Source organism: Felis catus, chromosome D1 (assembly GCF_018350175.1).
Source record: "Felis catus isolate Fca126 chromosome D1, F.catus_Fca126_mat1.0, whole genome shotgun sequence".
NCBI classification, from domain to species: domain Eukaryota; kingdom Metazoa; phylum Chordata; class Mammalia; order Carnivora; family Felidae; genus Felis; species Felis catus.
This window is the reverse complement of record NC_058377.1, coordinates 44,532,449-44,551,384: the sequence shown is the minus strand read 5'-3', so window position 1 is coordinate 44,551,384 and position 18,936 is coordinate 44,532,449. Positions and strand designations below refer to the sequence as shown.

Here is an 18,936-nt window from a genome sequence, read left to right as displayed (position 1 = left end):
GGCAGAGAAGATAACACATGTATGGGCATGGAAGAATAAAATGGCATTGTATGTAGACAAGTATTTAAACAGCCCTTGATACTAGAAGGCAAAATCATAAAGATTTGTAAAGTGGTACTGATTGAAACCAGAAAGATTATAAGAGGGTGGGGAAGAGAGGGAATTCTGAATGCCATGTTGAAAAACTTGGAATATATCCTGTAGAGATATGAAAACACTGGTAAGTGTTGAGCAATGAAGTAAATGGGACAAATCTGTACTTTGGATACATTATCCAGCAGCAAGATGAAAAGCAGACTTAGAGGCATGTGGCATACATTTGGGAGTAGTGAAATCAACTGGGAAATTACTGCAAGGGTCAAGTGTGAAATCTGAGAACCTAATCAAGGGAAGAGTTGTACAAATGGAGAAGAAAGGAGGGAATAAGAATATTTAGCAACTCAAATAGCTGGGCTTGACCAGTGACTGGATATGCGTGGCCTGGCATAGAGAAGAGTCTAGGATGGCCACTTGGTTTTGCTCACCATCTAGGAGAATGGTGGTGCCATTAAAAGCCTTGATCTGGCACACTCTAATATGATCTTCTTCACTTTTTAAAAAGTGAGCTGAAAATTATGCCTCATGATTAAGCTTTCTGGAATTCTCCCATCTTAAGTATGCCCTCCTTCATTCTTCCATAATACTTTGTTCATTCCTTATCTACCTGCAGCAGTTAGTATACTGTGTTGTTACTATTTACATATTTTTCTTCCACTAGATTATAAGTTTACTGAAAACTTAGATTGCATTTTGAATTTTAGTTCTCACTACATTTTCTGGCTCAAACTAAGGAGTTTGTTAAATTAATTCAGACTTCATTTGTTACATTAATTAAGTCATACTTGAAAATCTCAAATTTTATGTCAAACTGATCTTGTCTTAAACCAAACTACTGGTCTTTATCAAAGAATGCATTTATTTCTTCAGTTTTCAAAGCAGAAAATTTGGCTCCCTTACTTAGTATCTCGTTTAGTCCGAGACACCAAGAACTCTTGCCTGCAATGGCAACATGCTGTAACCACCCAACCTGCGTCCCTTCTCCTGCTTTCCATCCCCCTCCAAATCATTCTCCTGCACAGCTACTAGAATTATATTTTTGAAAATATACATTCAATCATATTGGGCTTTCTTCTTCTGCTATACTCTATGCAATGGTTTCTCATTATACTTTATATCAAACATTCAAATCCTGAACATGTGCTATGAGGTTATACATGATCTAGTTCCTGCTACCTTTCTGATTTTCCCATTTGTTTCCACATAGGCAGACCTTAGGTGTGCTTTTCCCTTAGACAGAAATGCCCTTTTCACCATTCTTGGCTAGCTATTTCTATTTGTTACTCAGGCCTCAACTAATGTCCATTTCTTCAAAGAGAACTTTTATAACTACAAATTTAAATTGTATCTTCCCTAATATTTTCATTTTTATTCTAGCTCTTTTACTTTATATTAAACACAATTTGTGTGTGTGTGTGTGTGTGCTGTAGCTCATTCATTCAACTACGTTTATTGCAGGCTTTATGTTTAGCACTGAATTGGCTCTACGGATACCAGGATGTATGAGTTATCAGAAAGTTCAATGTCTAATGGTGAAAACAGGACTCAAGTGCTATCAGAAGGCACTTGGATGTTATATTAAATCAGATTTTTTTTTTTACTTTTTAAGAAAAGAGAAGTCTTCTGTATAAATACCAATCACTGACAATCACTGAAACAAAGCCTTAATGTAAGCTGGTCTCAAAAGGCCCAGGATCACAGGATTTTTAGAACCAGGCTTTTGGAATTGCTAATATAACTATCATGGCTAATCTCTCATCCTGTGAGGGATGGAGTCTAACAGTGATGATTTTATAATCTTCTAGCCTCTAGGAGTTTGATACTAAATCTGTATTAATTGTCGAATCACTAGATGATCTGACATCCCACATAGTGGGCCCTCTGCCTAGACTGTTTGTCTCTTATTTTCCTTGAAGACCTACTCCTATAGGTCCTTTCCTCATATTCCATGTCCACAAATCTGTGCCCTTTAATAATATTGTAATCATATTTTTACCTTTTGCTTCCCATATTAACTTCTTTAAGATAGAGTTTGCATCATTATTTCTATATCTTTATTTCAATGGTGGGCAAACAGGCATGTAATAAATTTTTATTGCATAATTGGAAGGAAGGATGAAAGGTATTATATTCTGTTTTTACATTGGAAAAATTAGGAATAGCCATGAACTATAATCTTGAGAACACAATGACATATTCCTTGACATTTTTGGAGGAAAAAAAAACCCAAACCCAAACAACACAAAAGTCAAACAAAGAAAGCAAACAAGCAACAATAACAAAAACAAAAAAACAAGTAGAGATAAGTTTTACCCTGTGCCAACATTATTTTAAAACTCATTTGTTGGAGCTTCCTGGTTTAGAAGGAAAATTACTAAGAGTAGCAAAGTTTGAGACCAACTTCCACCCAACTCTGTGTTGCTTTTCTCTTGGATATGTCATAGTCTTTTATTGGCTAACAGCTCTCCCTCTCCACCTCAAATAGATGGTTAACTGGGACCCTGCCTAGGACCTTCTGAGACTCTTCTGAGGATGGGCTGAAAATGTCCAGTAGAAAACCTAGGAATTCTGATCTACTTTGGGGGTGTGAGCAGGAATATTGACCAATCGCTCCCTGAGATACAAAGATTTTTGAGATTAGCCCATGCATTGGGAAGGCTTCTGTCCCTAAGGGAATTCTTTGTCATGTGAACAATACCACCAAGATGAGAAATACTTGAGATGTGACCTCCTCCATGTGTATATCCTTTTTCAGTTAATTTTTGAAGCATGTATCCATGCTGACATTGTGATACGTATACCTGTAAGGTCATCAGTGGGCCACGACCCCAGCTGGCACGCCTTGCAGGTGTATTCATCAAAGACATATTCATTCTCTTTACAGGGTGTACAGGTCCAACAACAGCTGACTTCTCCCTTCCGGATCACCTAAGGTAAATATTTAAAGTTTTGATTATTTTTTTGTATAGATGAAAATCCAGCAATCTGTTATTCAAATATGCTGCTTTGCAAAGCAGAAATGGCTTTAACATAAATTATGTCAAATGTTATCAAATAGGTAGTGTGTTTATTAATATTCTCATTTTATAATCACAGAAACTGAAGCTGAGTTTAAGCAATTAGTCCCACATCATAAAATTGGTTGGTGACAGGGTTTAGAATTAAATTAAATACAAGTCTTTGAACTGAGAACAAACTGAGGGTTGATGGGGGGTGGGAGGGAGGGGAGGGTGGGTGATGGGTATTGAGGAGGGCACCTTTTGGGATGAGCACTGGGTGTTGTATGGAAACCAATTTGACAATAAACTTCATATATTGAAAAAAATAAATACAAGTCTTTGGGTACTTAGCTTTAGATATCTATATTTAATGAAACGTCTGTGTTTGTACTTATATATAAATACACACTCATTTACACTTGTATGTATATAACTGAATTTTCCCCAGAGTCTTCTGTTTTCCCTCAAATTAAAAACTTTTGCTCTCTAAATTTATCTTGGCTCCTTCCGTCAGTTGAATAATTGTTAGCAAGAAACATTGTATACCTGCTAAAGTTCAAAAGTCTACTTATATGATAAAAAAATCCTTAGGAATTCCTATTGAATTAAGAGACTCAACATGAATTTTTTTTCTGGAGTTCATCTCTTGGTCTCTATTTCTAATGAAAATCTGGTTCAATAATTCACAGCCCATTCCTTCCTATTCTAGTAGCTTTGATTTGCTTGGGATGATGGTGGATAAGGTCATTGAGACTATTATATACCTCTTCATCTGTTTGATTTTTTTAAGGCAATGGAAAATAATTGAAATAATTTAACAGTTGAAGGAGTCCCAGATGTTATTCTTTAGAAATGGATGTCTTTTATTTTTTTTCCACCACTGGTGCATGAATAGCCTCTGTGGAATAGAGACAGCATTCATTAAACATTCTTATAAATAATTAAAACTGTGATTAATAACCAGCAATAACCAGACACAGCAATGATTACACTGCATATTCCTTGTCCTCCATGCTGACTCTGTTAATGACCTTCAGTAGTAACAGTGTCTAGATATCTGTAGCCATATACAATTGTAAGCTGGCACCTCTTATATATTTCCTATCCTTTTTGCCGACTCTTGACACTGCCACCACACAAGTAGAGAATGACAGAAGGGTCTGAATGGTCCCTTCCTTAAAATAAACAGATAAGTAAGACAGCGTTGCTAATTAGACCTGCTTAATCTACCCAAAGTAGTCTTCATAATACTGACTAATGGCTATTTTCTGCACGCCATATACTGTTATCTCACTAAAACATTAGAGTAGCTCTGTAATAAGATGGTTGGTTTTATTTTATTCTTTTTTTTTAAGGGGAGAAAACTGAAGTGTGGTGAGCTTAGATAACACATATGGGCAAATGAAGGATCAAACAATGCCTGTTGGACTTCAAGACTCATGTTCATAAATGTTGTGCCTTATTGGTCTATATAGAGTTCAGGGGGTGGGAAGATGGGTTAAATAGGTGATAGGGATTAAGGAGAGCACTTGTGGGTGATGTGCACCTGGAGAGGTATGGAATTGTTGAATCACTATGTTGCATACCTGAAACTAATATGCTCACTAACTGCAATTAAAATAAAAACATAAAAACAATAGAGTTCATGATATTTTGAAAGATGCAGTGCAAGAGTCCTGGACTTGAGAATCAAGAGGCACCAGGGTTCTGGTCTTACTTATAGCCAGTAAATAGTTGTGTAGCTTTGAACAGTTCCACAGCTGATTGACTGACTTCTTCAAACCAAGACCAGTGCTTTACAAGTAATATCTAGCTTTATAGGGTTTCCTGATGATTAATAGCACAGTGATTTGTAAACTGTAGGACACTCTAACAATGTTAACTGTTTTATTAGTAATATGCATATGAATATTTATATAGAGAAAAAATGCCATTTTAAGGTAATTTCAACCATACTTTAAAACTATTGTTGGACAATTATTAGATTTTGTAATGCAAACAATCACATCTGAAATACTGAAGGATTCTCTTTCTTAGGAGGGCATGGCAAACAAAGCAGCTGCATTTTTTTCCTTCTAGAAATATGCTCAGTTCCTGTGTTTTAGTTTGCATTGGTTTGTAAATTTCAATTTTTTTTTACCAAAATAAAATCATTTCCTGTTCTAAGAATAATTCCAATATTATAGTCTTTTTTTTTTTTTTACATCAGTGGTGACAACTTGGTATCTCTTCTGTTTAGAATTGATTTTACTTTTTTTTTCACATATTATATATGTTCTGTTTCACATTCATGAAAAGGTAGTGACAATTCTGTAACATCGTGACTCCCATTCTTTTTGAAGATCCTGGAAGTAGCTGTGCTTTCTTTGTGAATAACAATATGTAACATATTTGAACCTTTGCTAGACCAAGTGTACTTGCATAGACGCTAAGTTAACAAATCTGAAAGATGGCATGAGATGTTGACATCTTTAACAAAATTGCTCAATGACAACATTAAGCCATATTAAGAAATATTGTCACTTGTATATTTAATACAGTGAAAATAATACGTGATTAGGAAAATAAAATTTGGGATTAACAAAAGACTAAACATTAAAAAATAACTAGTATTAAAAATATGATAACAGGGAGTCAAATTCTTCCATTGTGTAAGTTATTCCCAGTAGAATGGGGTAGAAAAGTACATATAAAAAAACCTCACAAATCAGCCATTCAGCATTTTGAAGTTACAGGTTCAAACTGTATTGCTGTGAAAGGTCAAAACAATGTCCATGTGGTAATTTATCCAGGCTAATCTTTCTACAGGAGGAAATGGAAATTATGAACAATCAATATTCTGAGTGAGTCTAAAAATAATTTCACATACAGAATCTAATTGCAAGATGACTGGGCAAGATGCAGCCTGTCACTGAATATTAAAGGTTAGGAAACTTTTTCTGCAAAGTAAATATTTTTGCCTTTGTCGGCCATACAGTCTCTATTTCAACTCAACTGATAAATTCCATTTATTGTAGCACAAAAGCAGGCATAGACAACATAAACAGATGAGCATGGTGTACTTCAATAAAACTTTATTTACAAAAACAAGCAGTAGGCTGGATTTGGCACATGGGTTATGGTTTACTAACCTGTGTTGTATACCATAACAAAACATACAGAAATATTTAGATACTCCATAAGCTATTGTGCCATTTAGCAGATAATATGAATGTCTATTTATCTTTATTTACCTTGTCTTTCTTCCTTCTGGTCTTATGCTTACCAAATCTTCAGAACTACCCCTTGAAGGTTTTACAGTTGACACTGAATTATTTCCATTTAATTTGTAATCACCAATGAATAAACACCTCAAATGTTCTAAACAGAGTAAACATGAGATTGACTGAAAAGACCAAGGCTGACTGCTCCAGGTATATACACTGCCTGAAGTGTGGTAGTCTAGTACTTCAATAAATATTTGATGAATAATTTGATATCATTTTTCTTCCCCTAGGGCATTATACCTCAATAGCTAAACTTCTTTTATTTTTATTATATCTTCATTCTCTCTTTCACTGACTTTTTATTTTCTGGAAGTGTGGCCAGAACTTACTTAGCCTAAAAGTAACTTTTCAATGTCCTTAACTATCATACATGCCCCTTAACTGCTTTTAATCACATACTTCTTCTTGCTCAGTTACCATTCTATTGTTTTAATCTACAAGCTTCTGTTTCCAGAAGGCCCAGGTGAAGGGCTAACCCTAATTTTCTTGTCTTTCCCTCAGTGCTTTTCTCTTCCTTGACCTCTCTTTTCCACTGGCTACCACCTTGCATGACAGCTTGCTTTCTGGTTCTCTATCTCTCCCTGGCCCTGTTGTCCCTCATTCCCTACCTTTTCTTCTTCCTTTAGGCTTTTTTTAATGTTTATTTTTGAGAGAGAGAGAGAGAGATAGAGTACAAGCAGGAGGGGGCAGAGAGAGAGGGAGACTACAGAATCTAAAGCAGGCTCCAGGCTCCAAGCCATCTGCACAGAGCCCAATGCGGGGCTCGAAATCATGAGCCGTCAGATTATGACCTGAGCTGAAGTTGGACACTCAACTGACTGAACCACTGGAGGGACCCTCCCCTTACCCCCTTTATGCTTTCAAAGTATATCTTCAGTGTCTGTTCTTGGTCCACATTTATTTCCTCTGTATACTTTCCGGTTCAGTGACTTACCTACTCTAACAGCTCCAACTTTAGCTCTATTCAATTCACTCTGTATCGTCAGCCTTATTTCTCATTGTTGTAGACCAATGTTTTCCATCACTGGATAGATATCTAAAAACCAATAGGCTGCCAAATTAACCCATTGCGTTTTCTCTAAAACCATTTCCATTTTTCTATGCTTGACTTTCTAGTTACTAAGACTTGAAATTGCAGTTGTCTTGGACTTCTTTTTCTTCTCCAATCTGACCTCCAGTTGGTAGCCAGGGTTGATTAAGTATACCTATATATATATATAATGTTTCTCTCAAATACCTCCCCTGTTCCCTCTCCATTCTCACTGTTTCTTCCATAATGCAGGATTCTTGTTATCACTATCAGTGTCCTTACTTGTCTCTTCTTTCTCTATTCATGTTTATAACTACTCATGCATCTTTACCTACTATAGCTTAGTTTATGTCAACATCTTTGTCAAAATTATCCTGACTCCTGGTTAATGAAAATTAAATTCAATCTGCTTAGTATGCCATTCAAAACTCTCCACAAATACGGCTTCAATTTATCATTTTGACTTTCTCTTTTATAATAACCATTTAAAGCAATGAACTCTAGATTATTCACTATTATTCCAGAACATTCTTCAATCGACCACTTCTGTATCTTTCCTATTACTGTTCCCTCTATGTAAGTGATCATTTTCCCACATCTCGCTCTGAAATCATATCCATTCTTCATGGTCCAATGTTTAACATTTTACTCAGAAGTAATCTCTCCCATTCTTTTATGTGAACTTATATAGCTCTGTTTTTTTTTTTTCTTTCTTAATGAAATCATCACATTTTATATGATGTTGCTTATCTGTGCCTTATGGTACTTTTCCTCAGCTAGACTACAATTCTTCTGGCAGTAAATGTGTGTTACTTATTTTTCCCCACTGATATAAACTATTACATTTGTAATAGTTTGACAAATATTTGTTAAGTTAATTAGGAATTAATGTGTTTTCCAACTGTTAACTATCTATCCCCAGGAGCATGTCCTTAAAAGGCTTACATGAGTACAAAGAGTGTGGATAAACATGACTCAACTGTCAATTGGTTCAATCAGTCCAATTACTAAGACTACTATAGGTCATACTATCAAAAGGAATTAATGAGAGAAAAGTAAAAAAAAATTTTTTTTGACGTTAGAAGCTTATAATGTAAAAGGTAAGACAAGTATCTAAAAATTACAGAAATAGCCAATTACAGTGAATACTTTTGAATTTACAAAACAATTTTAAAAACATGGACTTTATTTTACCTTTATCTGGCCTTTCTCACATGGTTCACTGCAAACGGATCTGATGATGTTGTTTTTCTTGGACCATACTTCATCATCATCCATTTTTAATTCTCCATTATCCCAGCTTCCAACATTGATATAATCAAAATAATCTTTTCCCATTTCCTTGAAATTCATTATTTCATACCTTAGGAACAAGAACATAATGATTATTCAGCTAAGAATATAAGTATTCATCTATGAAAAAGCAATAGATTTCATTTCCCAAAAATGTATCTACTATCATATTAGTGACACTGGAATTTTCCATGACAGTACACTTAGAATAACAAAAAAGCCTGTCTGCTTCACTTTCCTTTAAGAGACTGTTTTTTTTTTTTTTTCCATCAAGCTTATACATGAAATAGAAGATAATCCCATGTGAGAAGGTGACTTGACCTCAGCAGGATGAAAAACAGTTTTGAAATAACTTCAAGAAGTTTAAACAAGTACTACTGTTAGACTTCTAAAAAAGATAGAAAGGTTTTTATCTCCATTCAAATCAAATGACAAAATTTTCCTTTACTAGCCAAGTACCAAATTTGGTAAATGTTTAATCTTGTCTTCAGCTGTAGGGAATGTGGGGATAATCTGGATAGGGACTGATTTTACCTTTATTATTTTACACTTTATCAGTGGCTAAGTCGTTGTCTAAAGAGACTATCAGGAGTGGTATTTAAAATAAATCTGAAAAGAATTTATGAGATGGGAAGATGGTGGCAGAGTAGGAGGATCTTAGGCTCGTCTCATCCCACAAATACAACTACATTAACTATCAAATCATCCTAAATACCCCAGGGATTAACCTGAAGACTGGCAGAAAAAACTCCACAAATAAGAGAGAGAAGAGGCCACATTGAAGAAGGTAGGAGGTGTGGAGATGCAGTCTGGGATAGAAATGGATCATAGCTGCTGTGGTGTGGTGGGAGGAGTTGCTGTTGTGGAGATGCGACAGATAGGCTAACACATAGGGAAGTGCACAGGGAAAATGAAACCCCATAACAATTGGCTTGGAAAGTGAGAGGGGCTGAATTTCATGAGGTTTTGCAACCAGTGGGGCTTAAAGCCTGGGGTTCTAAAGGTCAGCAGACTTGGCTCCAGAAGGATAGAGGGGGCTACTCTTGGAGAGAAGGCAGGCAAACAACTCATGGACATGTAGCATGGAAACAGTGAGCTGAAGAGCTCCTGGGGCACACAGTGGAGAGGTATCTGCTCACTTTGGAGTGTGTCCCAGAGAGGCAACATTCACAGAGAGGCTCTTCCAGGAACAAAGGAACTGGCAGGCACCCTTCCCCCATACCACCCCTCAGCATAAACACAGAGCTACCTGTGGTAAGCAGCCCAACACTGACACTCACTACCTAACTTGCTTACACCAAGTCATTCCCCTGCAATCCAGTGGAACTGCCCTTCCCAGTCACCCTTGCCTAAATCCCATCTTGGTGGTCCCCCTCCCCAAGAAGACTGGCCCAAACCCCTGCTGACACCCCATCTCCTGACCCAGGAGTTTTGTGGGGCCTTGGTTCTGGAGGTGGTGGCAAAAGGTCTCATTTCACAAGCAGACCAGACCATACTTACTCAAAATGCACCACATTCAGGCTGGAAACCAAACACTGCCCACAACAGACAAAGATAACCTCTATAGATGACTGGCCTAAAGGATAAAGCATCCAGGGCACAATAGCAGAGCACTGGCAGCACACACTGGAGATACTCCCTGAAGTGCCAGTCCCTGAGGAACAGGGGCCACTGTATTGTAGAGCACCACAAGACCTTTTCTTCATAAGGCTATTACCCTCAAGAACAAGAGAAGTAGCTGAATTTCCTAACACAGAGAAGCAGTCACACAGACTTTGACAAAATGAGAAGACAGAGGATACAGGACAAGGTCATGGCCATAGATCTGAGTGAAACAGATAAAAGTAACATGCTTGGTACAGAATTTAAAGTAATAAACATAAAGATATTCACTGGACTTCAAAAAAAGAGTGGAAGACATGAATGAGACCCTTAACACAGAGATGAGGAATAGCATAGCAGAGATAAAAGGTTCAATAAACTAAAAGAGAGGCACATTGATAGAGTGAATAGCAGACTGGGAGAAGCAGAGAAATGAATTAATGACCTAGAAGACAGAGTAATGGAAAGTGATCAAGCTGAACAAAAGAGAGAATGAAGATTTATGCAAAACGAGAATATACTTAGGGAAATCAGTGACTCCATCAAATGTAATAACACTCATATTATAGGGATCCCAGAAGAAAAGAGAGAAAAGGGGCCAGAAAATTTATTTGAAGAAATAATAGATGAAAACTTTCTAACCTGGGGAAGGGAACATCCAGATCCAGGAGGCACAGAGATCTCCCAACAAAATCAACAAAAGCAGATAAACAACAACCACAAAACAAATAATAAAATGACAATAAATACATATCTATTAATAATTAAATGTAAATTGATTATGCACTCCAATCGAAAGGCATAGGGTGACAGAATGGATAAAAAAACAAGACCTGTCTGTATGCTGCCTGCAAGAGATTCTTTTTAGACCTAAAAACACCAGATTGAAAGTGAAGGGATGAAGAAACATTTATCATGCAAATAGGTGTCAAAAGAAAACCAGGATAGCTAATACTTATATTGGACAAAATAATACTTAAAAAAAAAGACTGTAAAAAGAGACAAAGAAGGGGACATATAATAATGAAGGGGAGAATCCAACAAAAAGATATAACAAGTGTAAATATTTATGCACTCAACAAAAAGCACCCAAATACATAAAACAGTTAATAACAAACATAAGCAACTAATCTATGATAATACAATAATAGTAGGGGACTTTAACACCCCACTTACATCAATAGATCATCTAAACAGAAAACCAACAAGGAAACAATGGCTTTGAATGATACACTGTACTAGATGGATTTACCAGAGATATTCAGAACATTCCATCCTAAAAAAGCAGAACACACATTCTTTTTAAATCCTCTCAGAATATTCTCAAGAATAGATAACATATTAGGCCACAAAACAAGCCTCAACAAATTCAAGAAAATCAAACTCATATCATGCCTAGTTTCTGACCACAACACTATGAAATTAGAAGTCAATCACAGGAACAAGTATGGAAAATTCACAAAAACATGGAGGTTAAATGACATGCTATTAAACAATGAGTGGGCCAACCAGGAAATTAAAGAAGGAAATAAAAAGGTACATGGAAACAAATGAAAATGAAAATGCAACATTCTAAAACCTTTGGGATATAGCAGAAGCAGTTTTAAGAGGGAAGTTTATAGCAATATAGACCTACCTTAAGAAGGAAAAAGAATCTCAAATAAACATTCTTACACTGAAAGGAGCTAAAAACAGAACAACAAACAAAATCTTAAACCAGCAGAAGGAAGGGAATAATAGAGATTAGAGCAGAATAAATGATGTAGAAACTAAAAATCAAAAGAACACATCAATGAAACCTTGGCCTGGTTCTTTGAAAAAAAAAATCAGTGAAATCGATAAAACTCTAACCGAACTTGTCAAGAAAAAAAGGGAAAGGACTCAAACAAATAAAATCACAAGGGAGAGAGGAGGAATAACAACCACTATAGAAATAAAAATAATTATAAGAGAATATTATGAAAACTAAATGCCAAAAAATTGGACAACCTAGAAAATGGATAAATTCCTAGAAACATATAAACTATGAAAACTGAAACAGGAAGAAATAGAAAATTTGAACAGATCAATAACCAGCATAGAAATTGAATCAGAAATCCAAAAATTCCCAACAAAGTCCAGGAAGAGATGGCTTCACAGTGAATTCTACCAAATATTTAAAGAAGATTTAACCTATTCTTCTCAAACTATTCCGAAACATAGAAAAGGAAGGAAAACTTCCAAATTCATTCTATGAGGCCAGCACTACCTTGATACCAAAACCAGATAAAGGCACCACTAAAAAAGAGAACTACAGGCCAATATTTTTGATGATCATAGATGCAAAAATTCTCAACAAAACACTATCAAACCAAATTCAATAATACAGTAAAACAAACAAACAAACAAAACCAAAAAAAAACATTCACCATGATCAAGTGGGATATATTCCAGGATTGCAAGGGTGGTTCAATACTGCCAAATCAATCAATGCGATATATATCACATCAATAAGAAAAAAGATAGGAACCATAAGATCATTTCAATAGATGCAGAAAAAGCATTTGACAAAGTACAACATCCATTCATGATAAAAATCCTCAACAAGGTAGGTTTAGAGGGAACATACCTCAATATAATAAAGGCCATATATGAAAAACCCATAGCTAACATCATCCTTAATGGGGAAAAACTGAGAACTTTTCCCCTAATGTCAGGAACAAGACAAGGATGTCTACTATCACCACTTAAAAAAAATTATGGGGCACCTGGGTGGCTCAGTTGGTTAAGCATCAGACTCTTGGTATCAGCTTAGATGATGGTCTTGGGGTTGTGAGATTGAGCCCCATGTAGGGCTCTGCTCTGGGCATGGAGCCTGCTTGAGATTCTTTCTCTTTCTGCCCTTTCCTCACTCTCATGCATGTGCACTTTCTAAACAAACAAACAAACAAACAAACAAATAAATATCATTTCTAAAAATATATTTATCTAAACAATCCCTACAGCCAACATAGGGCTCAAACTCAAGACCCCAAAATCAAGAGCTGCATGCTCTACCAAATGAGCCAACAAGGTGCCCCTTACCACTTTTATTCAACATAGTACTAGAAGTCCTAGCCACAGCAATTAGACAATAACAATAACAGAAATTCATCCGTTCAGTAAGGAAGAAGTAAAACTTTCACTATTTGCAGATGACATGATAGTTTATATAGAAAACCTGAAAGACGCCACCAGAAAGCTTCTAGAACTGATAAACAAATTTAGTAAAGTCTCAGGATACAAAGTTAATATACAGAAATGTGTTGCATTTCTACACACCAATCATGAAGCAGCAGGAAGAGAAATTAAGAAAGCAAACCCATTATGATTGCACCCAAAATAATCACTTCTTTGGTTAGGCTTATTCCTAACCAAAGAAGTGAAAGACCTTTACTCTGAAAAGTGTAAATCACTGATGAAAGAAATTGAATATGACACAGAGAAATGCAAAGACATTCCATGCTCATGGGTTGGAAGAACAAATATTGTTAAAATGTCCATATTACCTAAAGCAATGTATACATTTAATGCAATCCCTGTCAAAATACCAACAGCATTTTTCACAGAACTGGAAGAAACTATTCTAAAATTTGTATGGAACCACAAAAGACTGTGAATAGCCAAAGCAATCTTGAAAAAGAAAGGCAAACTTGGAGGTGTTACAATTCTGGATTTCAAGTTATATTACAAAGCTATAGTGATCAAAATGGTATAGTACTAGCACAAAGATAGACACATAGGTCAACAGAACAGAATAGAAAACCCAGAAAGAAACCCACAATTATCTGTTTAATTAATCTTGGACAAAGAAGGAAAGAATATTCAATGGGAAAAAGACAGTCTGTTCAACAAATGGTATTGGGAAAACTGGACAGCTACATGCAAAAGAAGGAAAGATGAACCAGAACCACTTTATTATAGAAAATACAAAAATAAATTAAAAATTTACTAAAGACCTAAATGTGAGATCTGAAACCATAAAAATCGTAGAAGAGAACATAGTCAATAACCTCTTTGACATCAACCATAGCAACTTTTTTCTAGATATGTCTCCTGAGGCAAGGGAAACAACTCTGGGACTTAATCAAAATGAAAAGCTTCTGCACAGTGAAGAAAACCATCAACAAAACTAAAAGGCAACCTTCAGAATGGGAAGATATTTGCCAATGACATATCTGACAAAGGGTTACTATCCAAAATCTATAAAGAACTTAAAAAAACTCAACACCCCCAAAATAAATAATCCAATTAAAAATGGGCAGAAGACATGAACAGACATTTCTCCAAAAAAGACATGCAGATGGCCAACAGGCACATGAAAAGATGTTCATCATCACTTACTATCAAGGAAGTGTAAGTCAAAATTACAAAGACATATCACTTCATACCTGTCAAAGTAGCTAAAATCAACACAAGAAACAACAGGTATTGGCGAAGATGTGGAGAAAAGGGAACCCTCTTGCACTGTTGGTGGGAATGCAAACTGGTGTAGCTCCTGTGTAAAAGACTATGGAGGTTCCTCAAATGTTTAAAAATAGAACTACCCTACAATCCAGTAATCACACTACTGAGTATTTACGCAAAGAATACAAAAACACTAATTCAAAGGGATGCATGCACCCTTACGTTTATAGCATTGTTACTTACAACAGCTAAGATATGGAAGCAGCCCATGTGTCAATCATTTGATGAATGGACAAATAAGATAATTTCTTATTAAATAATAAGAAGAGTAATAAAAATTCCATTCATCAAATGATAATACTATATATAATACTAATATATTAACTATATATGTGTATATAATGGAATATTACTCAGCCATCAAAAGAATGAAATCTTGCCATTTGCAATGAGCTAGAGAGTATAATGATATGCAAAATATGACAGAGAAAGACAAATACCACATGATTTCACTCATATGTGGAATTTGAGAAACAAACAAAAAAAAAACACCAAAGAGGAAAATAAAGGGAGAGAGGGAGAGATAAATCAAGAAACAAGACTCTCAGTTGTAGAGAACTGATGGTTACCAGGGGGAAAGTGGATGGGAGGATGGGTCCTTGATCCTTGCTGGGGATCAAGGAGTGCACTTGGGATGAGCACTGGGTGATGTATGAAATTGTTGAATCATTATATTGTACATCTGAAACTAATATAACACTGTATGTTAACTAACTGGAATTAAAATAAAAAAACAAAATAAAATAAGTGTGAAAATAGCTTCTAAAGTATTGTAAAAATGCTAGAAGATAGGAGTACCTTGTGAGTTCTCAGCCTTTATTAGCTATTGTTCTCATTTTGAGTATGGGGATAGAGATGTAAAGAGGCAAAATTAATGTGATTATTTATTTACAAGGTTTTTCTTGTATGTAAGAACATTTCCAGAGAAGCATTTTTGAAATAATTTTCTAGTGTCAGGACAGTGGATAAACAATACCATCACTTTATTGGCTCATGTAGATGTAAACTGTGGGTATGTCTTAGGTATACAGTGTCTTCACATAGTACCCTATGTGTTTTCCTCCTAGGACTTAAATGATTGGAAGGTGGGCTCTTACACGTGATCCCTTCATCCTTTCATGCTCAGCTTGTTTTAGCTACCTGCAAATTGACATGGATGGGAAACTTTCTAGCTTTTGGGTTCCAGTGACAGATTGACATACTCAGACCAATGCTCAGTAAGGAAATGTTCAGAACAAATATGAAATCAGTCTGTTTGGATCTACATTGTAAAATAATACCATTCTGTTTTTACTCCCAATCACATTTTTTTTTTTACTGTAGTGTCTTTTTCAGAATTTTAATTCATTCTTAAATTTTGTTCACTGTTTAGTAGCTTAAGGATTATCCTAAAGTGTTTTATCTGAAGTAAGCAACAATTTTGAGTAACTGTCGAAAGTCCACTTCTAAACCCAAAGTACCAATCTATCGGATACAAAACTGAGTCCTAAACCATTCCACTTGGTCACATTTATCTAGTGGCTACTAAGAATACAGTGAGTTGAGATATTAGAAAATAGAGCACTAAGGTTAAAAAAGAAACTCCTATATTATGTCACTGACTACTTCAAATATATGGGCTTCTGAGACTTCAAAAGGTACTTGGGGGGCGCCTGGGTGGCGCAGTCGGTTAAGCGTCCGACTTCAGCCAGGTCACGATCTCGCGGTCCGTGAGTTCGAGCCCCGCGTCCGGCTCTCGGCTGATGGCTCGGAGCCTGGAGCCTGTTTCCGATTCTGTGTCTCCCTCTCTCTCTGCCCCTCTCCCGTTCATGCTCTGTCTCTCTCTGTCCCAAAAATAAATAAACGTTGAAAAAAAAATTTAAAAAAAAACAAAAACAAAAGGTACTTGGTATGAGCAAATACTCTGTGAGCCAATAACCTTTGGACATTCTAGGCTTGGAAAAATAAAGAATTATCGGTGTCAGGAAGCTTCTTTCTTTGCTGCTACTGATTTGAAGAGATATGAGGGTTTCATTGCTCGCCCCATTTGAGCCATCAACCCATTCCTACCAATTCTTAGCTCTGATAAGGTCTAGTACACACTTTTCATTTTACAGATAATGGAACCAAAGCTTGGTGAGGTTGTTGAGTGGTACGAGACTGCAGAGTATACAAGTGGCAGAGCAAACCTAAACTCAGCCTTTAGACTTCAGTCTGCTGTTCTTCTCCATTAGAATGTGCCATAACTATTTGATAGAGCAAAGAATCAACCCTCGTTGCTTCCCTTTCACAAAAATCTGTTTTATGTAGGAGAATGGTAAACCATGAAGAGATCTAGTTTTTGAAAAATAAATATGAAAACTGCATAGAATGGAATGTGTTATATTTGACAGGGAAGTGACTTCAAGAAAAGTTAAACCTTAAATTTGGTTCAAACCTGTCAACCTGTTTTAACTATGTTAGACAGAATGAATCCTCCCCATGCAATTATTAGCCTCCAGATTTCTGGTAATTATTTCTTATCTGTAAGACAAATACAGATATATTATCATTAGTCGTTGTAGTGATGAAAATATAACATTACTATAAAAATCTTTGGTAGCAGTATATTAGAAAAAAATTAGGTAAAAATAATTCTCCATGAAAAATATTTTTTTGCCTTCACTTATCAATTGATATGAATTCTTTCAATTTTCAGAGATAGGATATAGATTTTATTCTCCATCAAAAGTGAGAGAAGAATTAATTAGCTAAGAATTGAAACACATAATAGCTTTCTGCAATTGTTTCCCATTATTTCATTCCCTCTCTTTCTCCCTGTCTTGCTCTCTTGCTGTCTTTCACTGAGCCTCTTGGTTTCTACATCTCTGTGCTCCTGAAACCTCTTTCTCATCACTGTGTGTGATAGGTGTGATCTGTCTTCTGCAATATCTCTCTTCTTTCTCCTTTCTCTCTGCCTTCCCTTGTCTCTCTTCCTTAACTGACCACAATTTACAGTTGAAATATACTGACATTTTTTATTTTTATTTTTAAATATTTTTTGAGAGAGAGAGAGAGAGAGAGGGAGAGAGAGAGAGAGAGAGAGAGAGAGAGAGAGAGAGAACACACGTACACAAGCAGGCAAGCAGGTAAGGGGCAGAGAGAGGGAGACACAGAATCCAAAGCAGACTCCAGGCTCCGAACTATCAGCACAGAGCCCGACATCATGACCTGAGCTGAAGTCAGATGCTTAACTGACTGAGCCACCAGGCGCCCCACTAACATTTTAAAAAATGAATTTTATATAGCATTCAAAAACAAAATAAAACATGAAATGAGTTCTAACCAAAAAGAAAAAAAAAGTCCTATCAAAGCCCTAAGTAGAAACTAGAGGCAGGCAGGGTTCAGTTTAACAGAAATAAAGAACTTTCTAAGCAGTTATAAGTCCCTGAAAATTGGAGCAGTCTTCCTTCCTCAGAAGATAGTGAGGTATTGTTTACCCAAGAGGCTGAAGCAAGGTTGTCAGGGGAACTGCAACATTGTGAGGGGAACTGACTGTACAGAATATTAGATGTCTATAGCTCCTCAGATCAGCTCAGTATATAATTCTAAGGTGTGTGTTTTTTAAAAGTTTAATTCTTAAAAATGTGATAAATTGTCTGTTGGTTAACAAAATGGACACTCCACACACAAGTCCATGCAACAAAGTGATTATAATGATCTGTGAATTTGGGGTTGGATTATCAGAGATTAAACAGAGACCACAGGTTGCTTTGACCAAATCCTTTAATAAATAATAATGAGATCTTTTTTCAGGATATAGATAGAACCATTTCACATGTAACATAAAGAAAATGGAGGGGGTGTAAATTAAGTTACATTCTTCTCATTTGAATTTAATGATTGTGCCTGGCAATTGTATATTGTCCTTGTTCTGTTACTAACTGACTGCATGGGAATGGGCATGCCTCTTCCTTTCTCTGTGACTGTTTTTTTCACCTCAGAGAGAGTTAGGAAGTTGAAACAAATCATCTCTATGGACCCTCCGTGGACAGAGCCACATATTAAGAACCATTGTGCAAACCAGCTCAGTATCTTCAAATTTCTAGTGTTCTAGTCTTTTTTTTTTTTCTTTGTCACATCTGTCCATGTGTTCTTCTTTTCTTACCTTTTGGATTAATCAAAAATTTTAAAGTAGTCTTCTGTT

General features: G+C 35.9%; 1 protein-coding gene across 5 annotated transcripts in view; it reads right to left on the bottom strand.

Annotated features, from left to right (window-relative positions):
- The window catches only part of GRM5 (glutamate metabotropic receptor 5), a 524,773-nt gene that overhangs the window by 79,115 nt on the left and 426,722 nt on the right, over positions 1-18,936 (bottom strand). For all 5 annotated transcript variants that reach the window (XM_023239349.2, XM_023239348.2, XM_023239351.2 and 2 more), the window contains exons 6-7: positions 8,586-8,754; positions 2,898-3,024 (exon numbers count right to left, since the gene is read on the bottom strand). In XM_023239349.2, the coding sequence (XP_023095117.1) occupies positions 2,898-3,024; positions 8,586-8,754 (296 nt within the window). The remainder of the gene's footprint in view (positions 1-2,897; positions 3,025-8,585; positions 8,755-18,936) is intronic.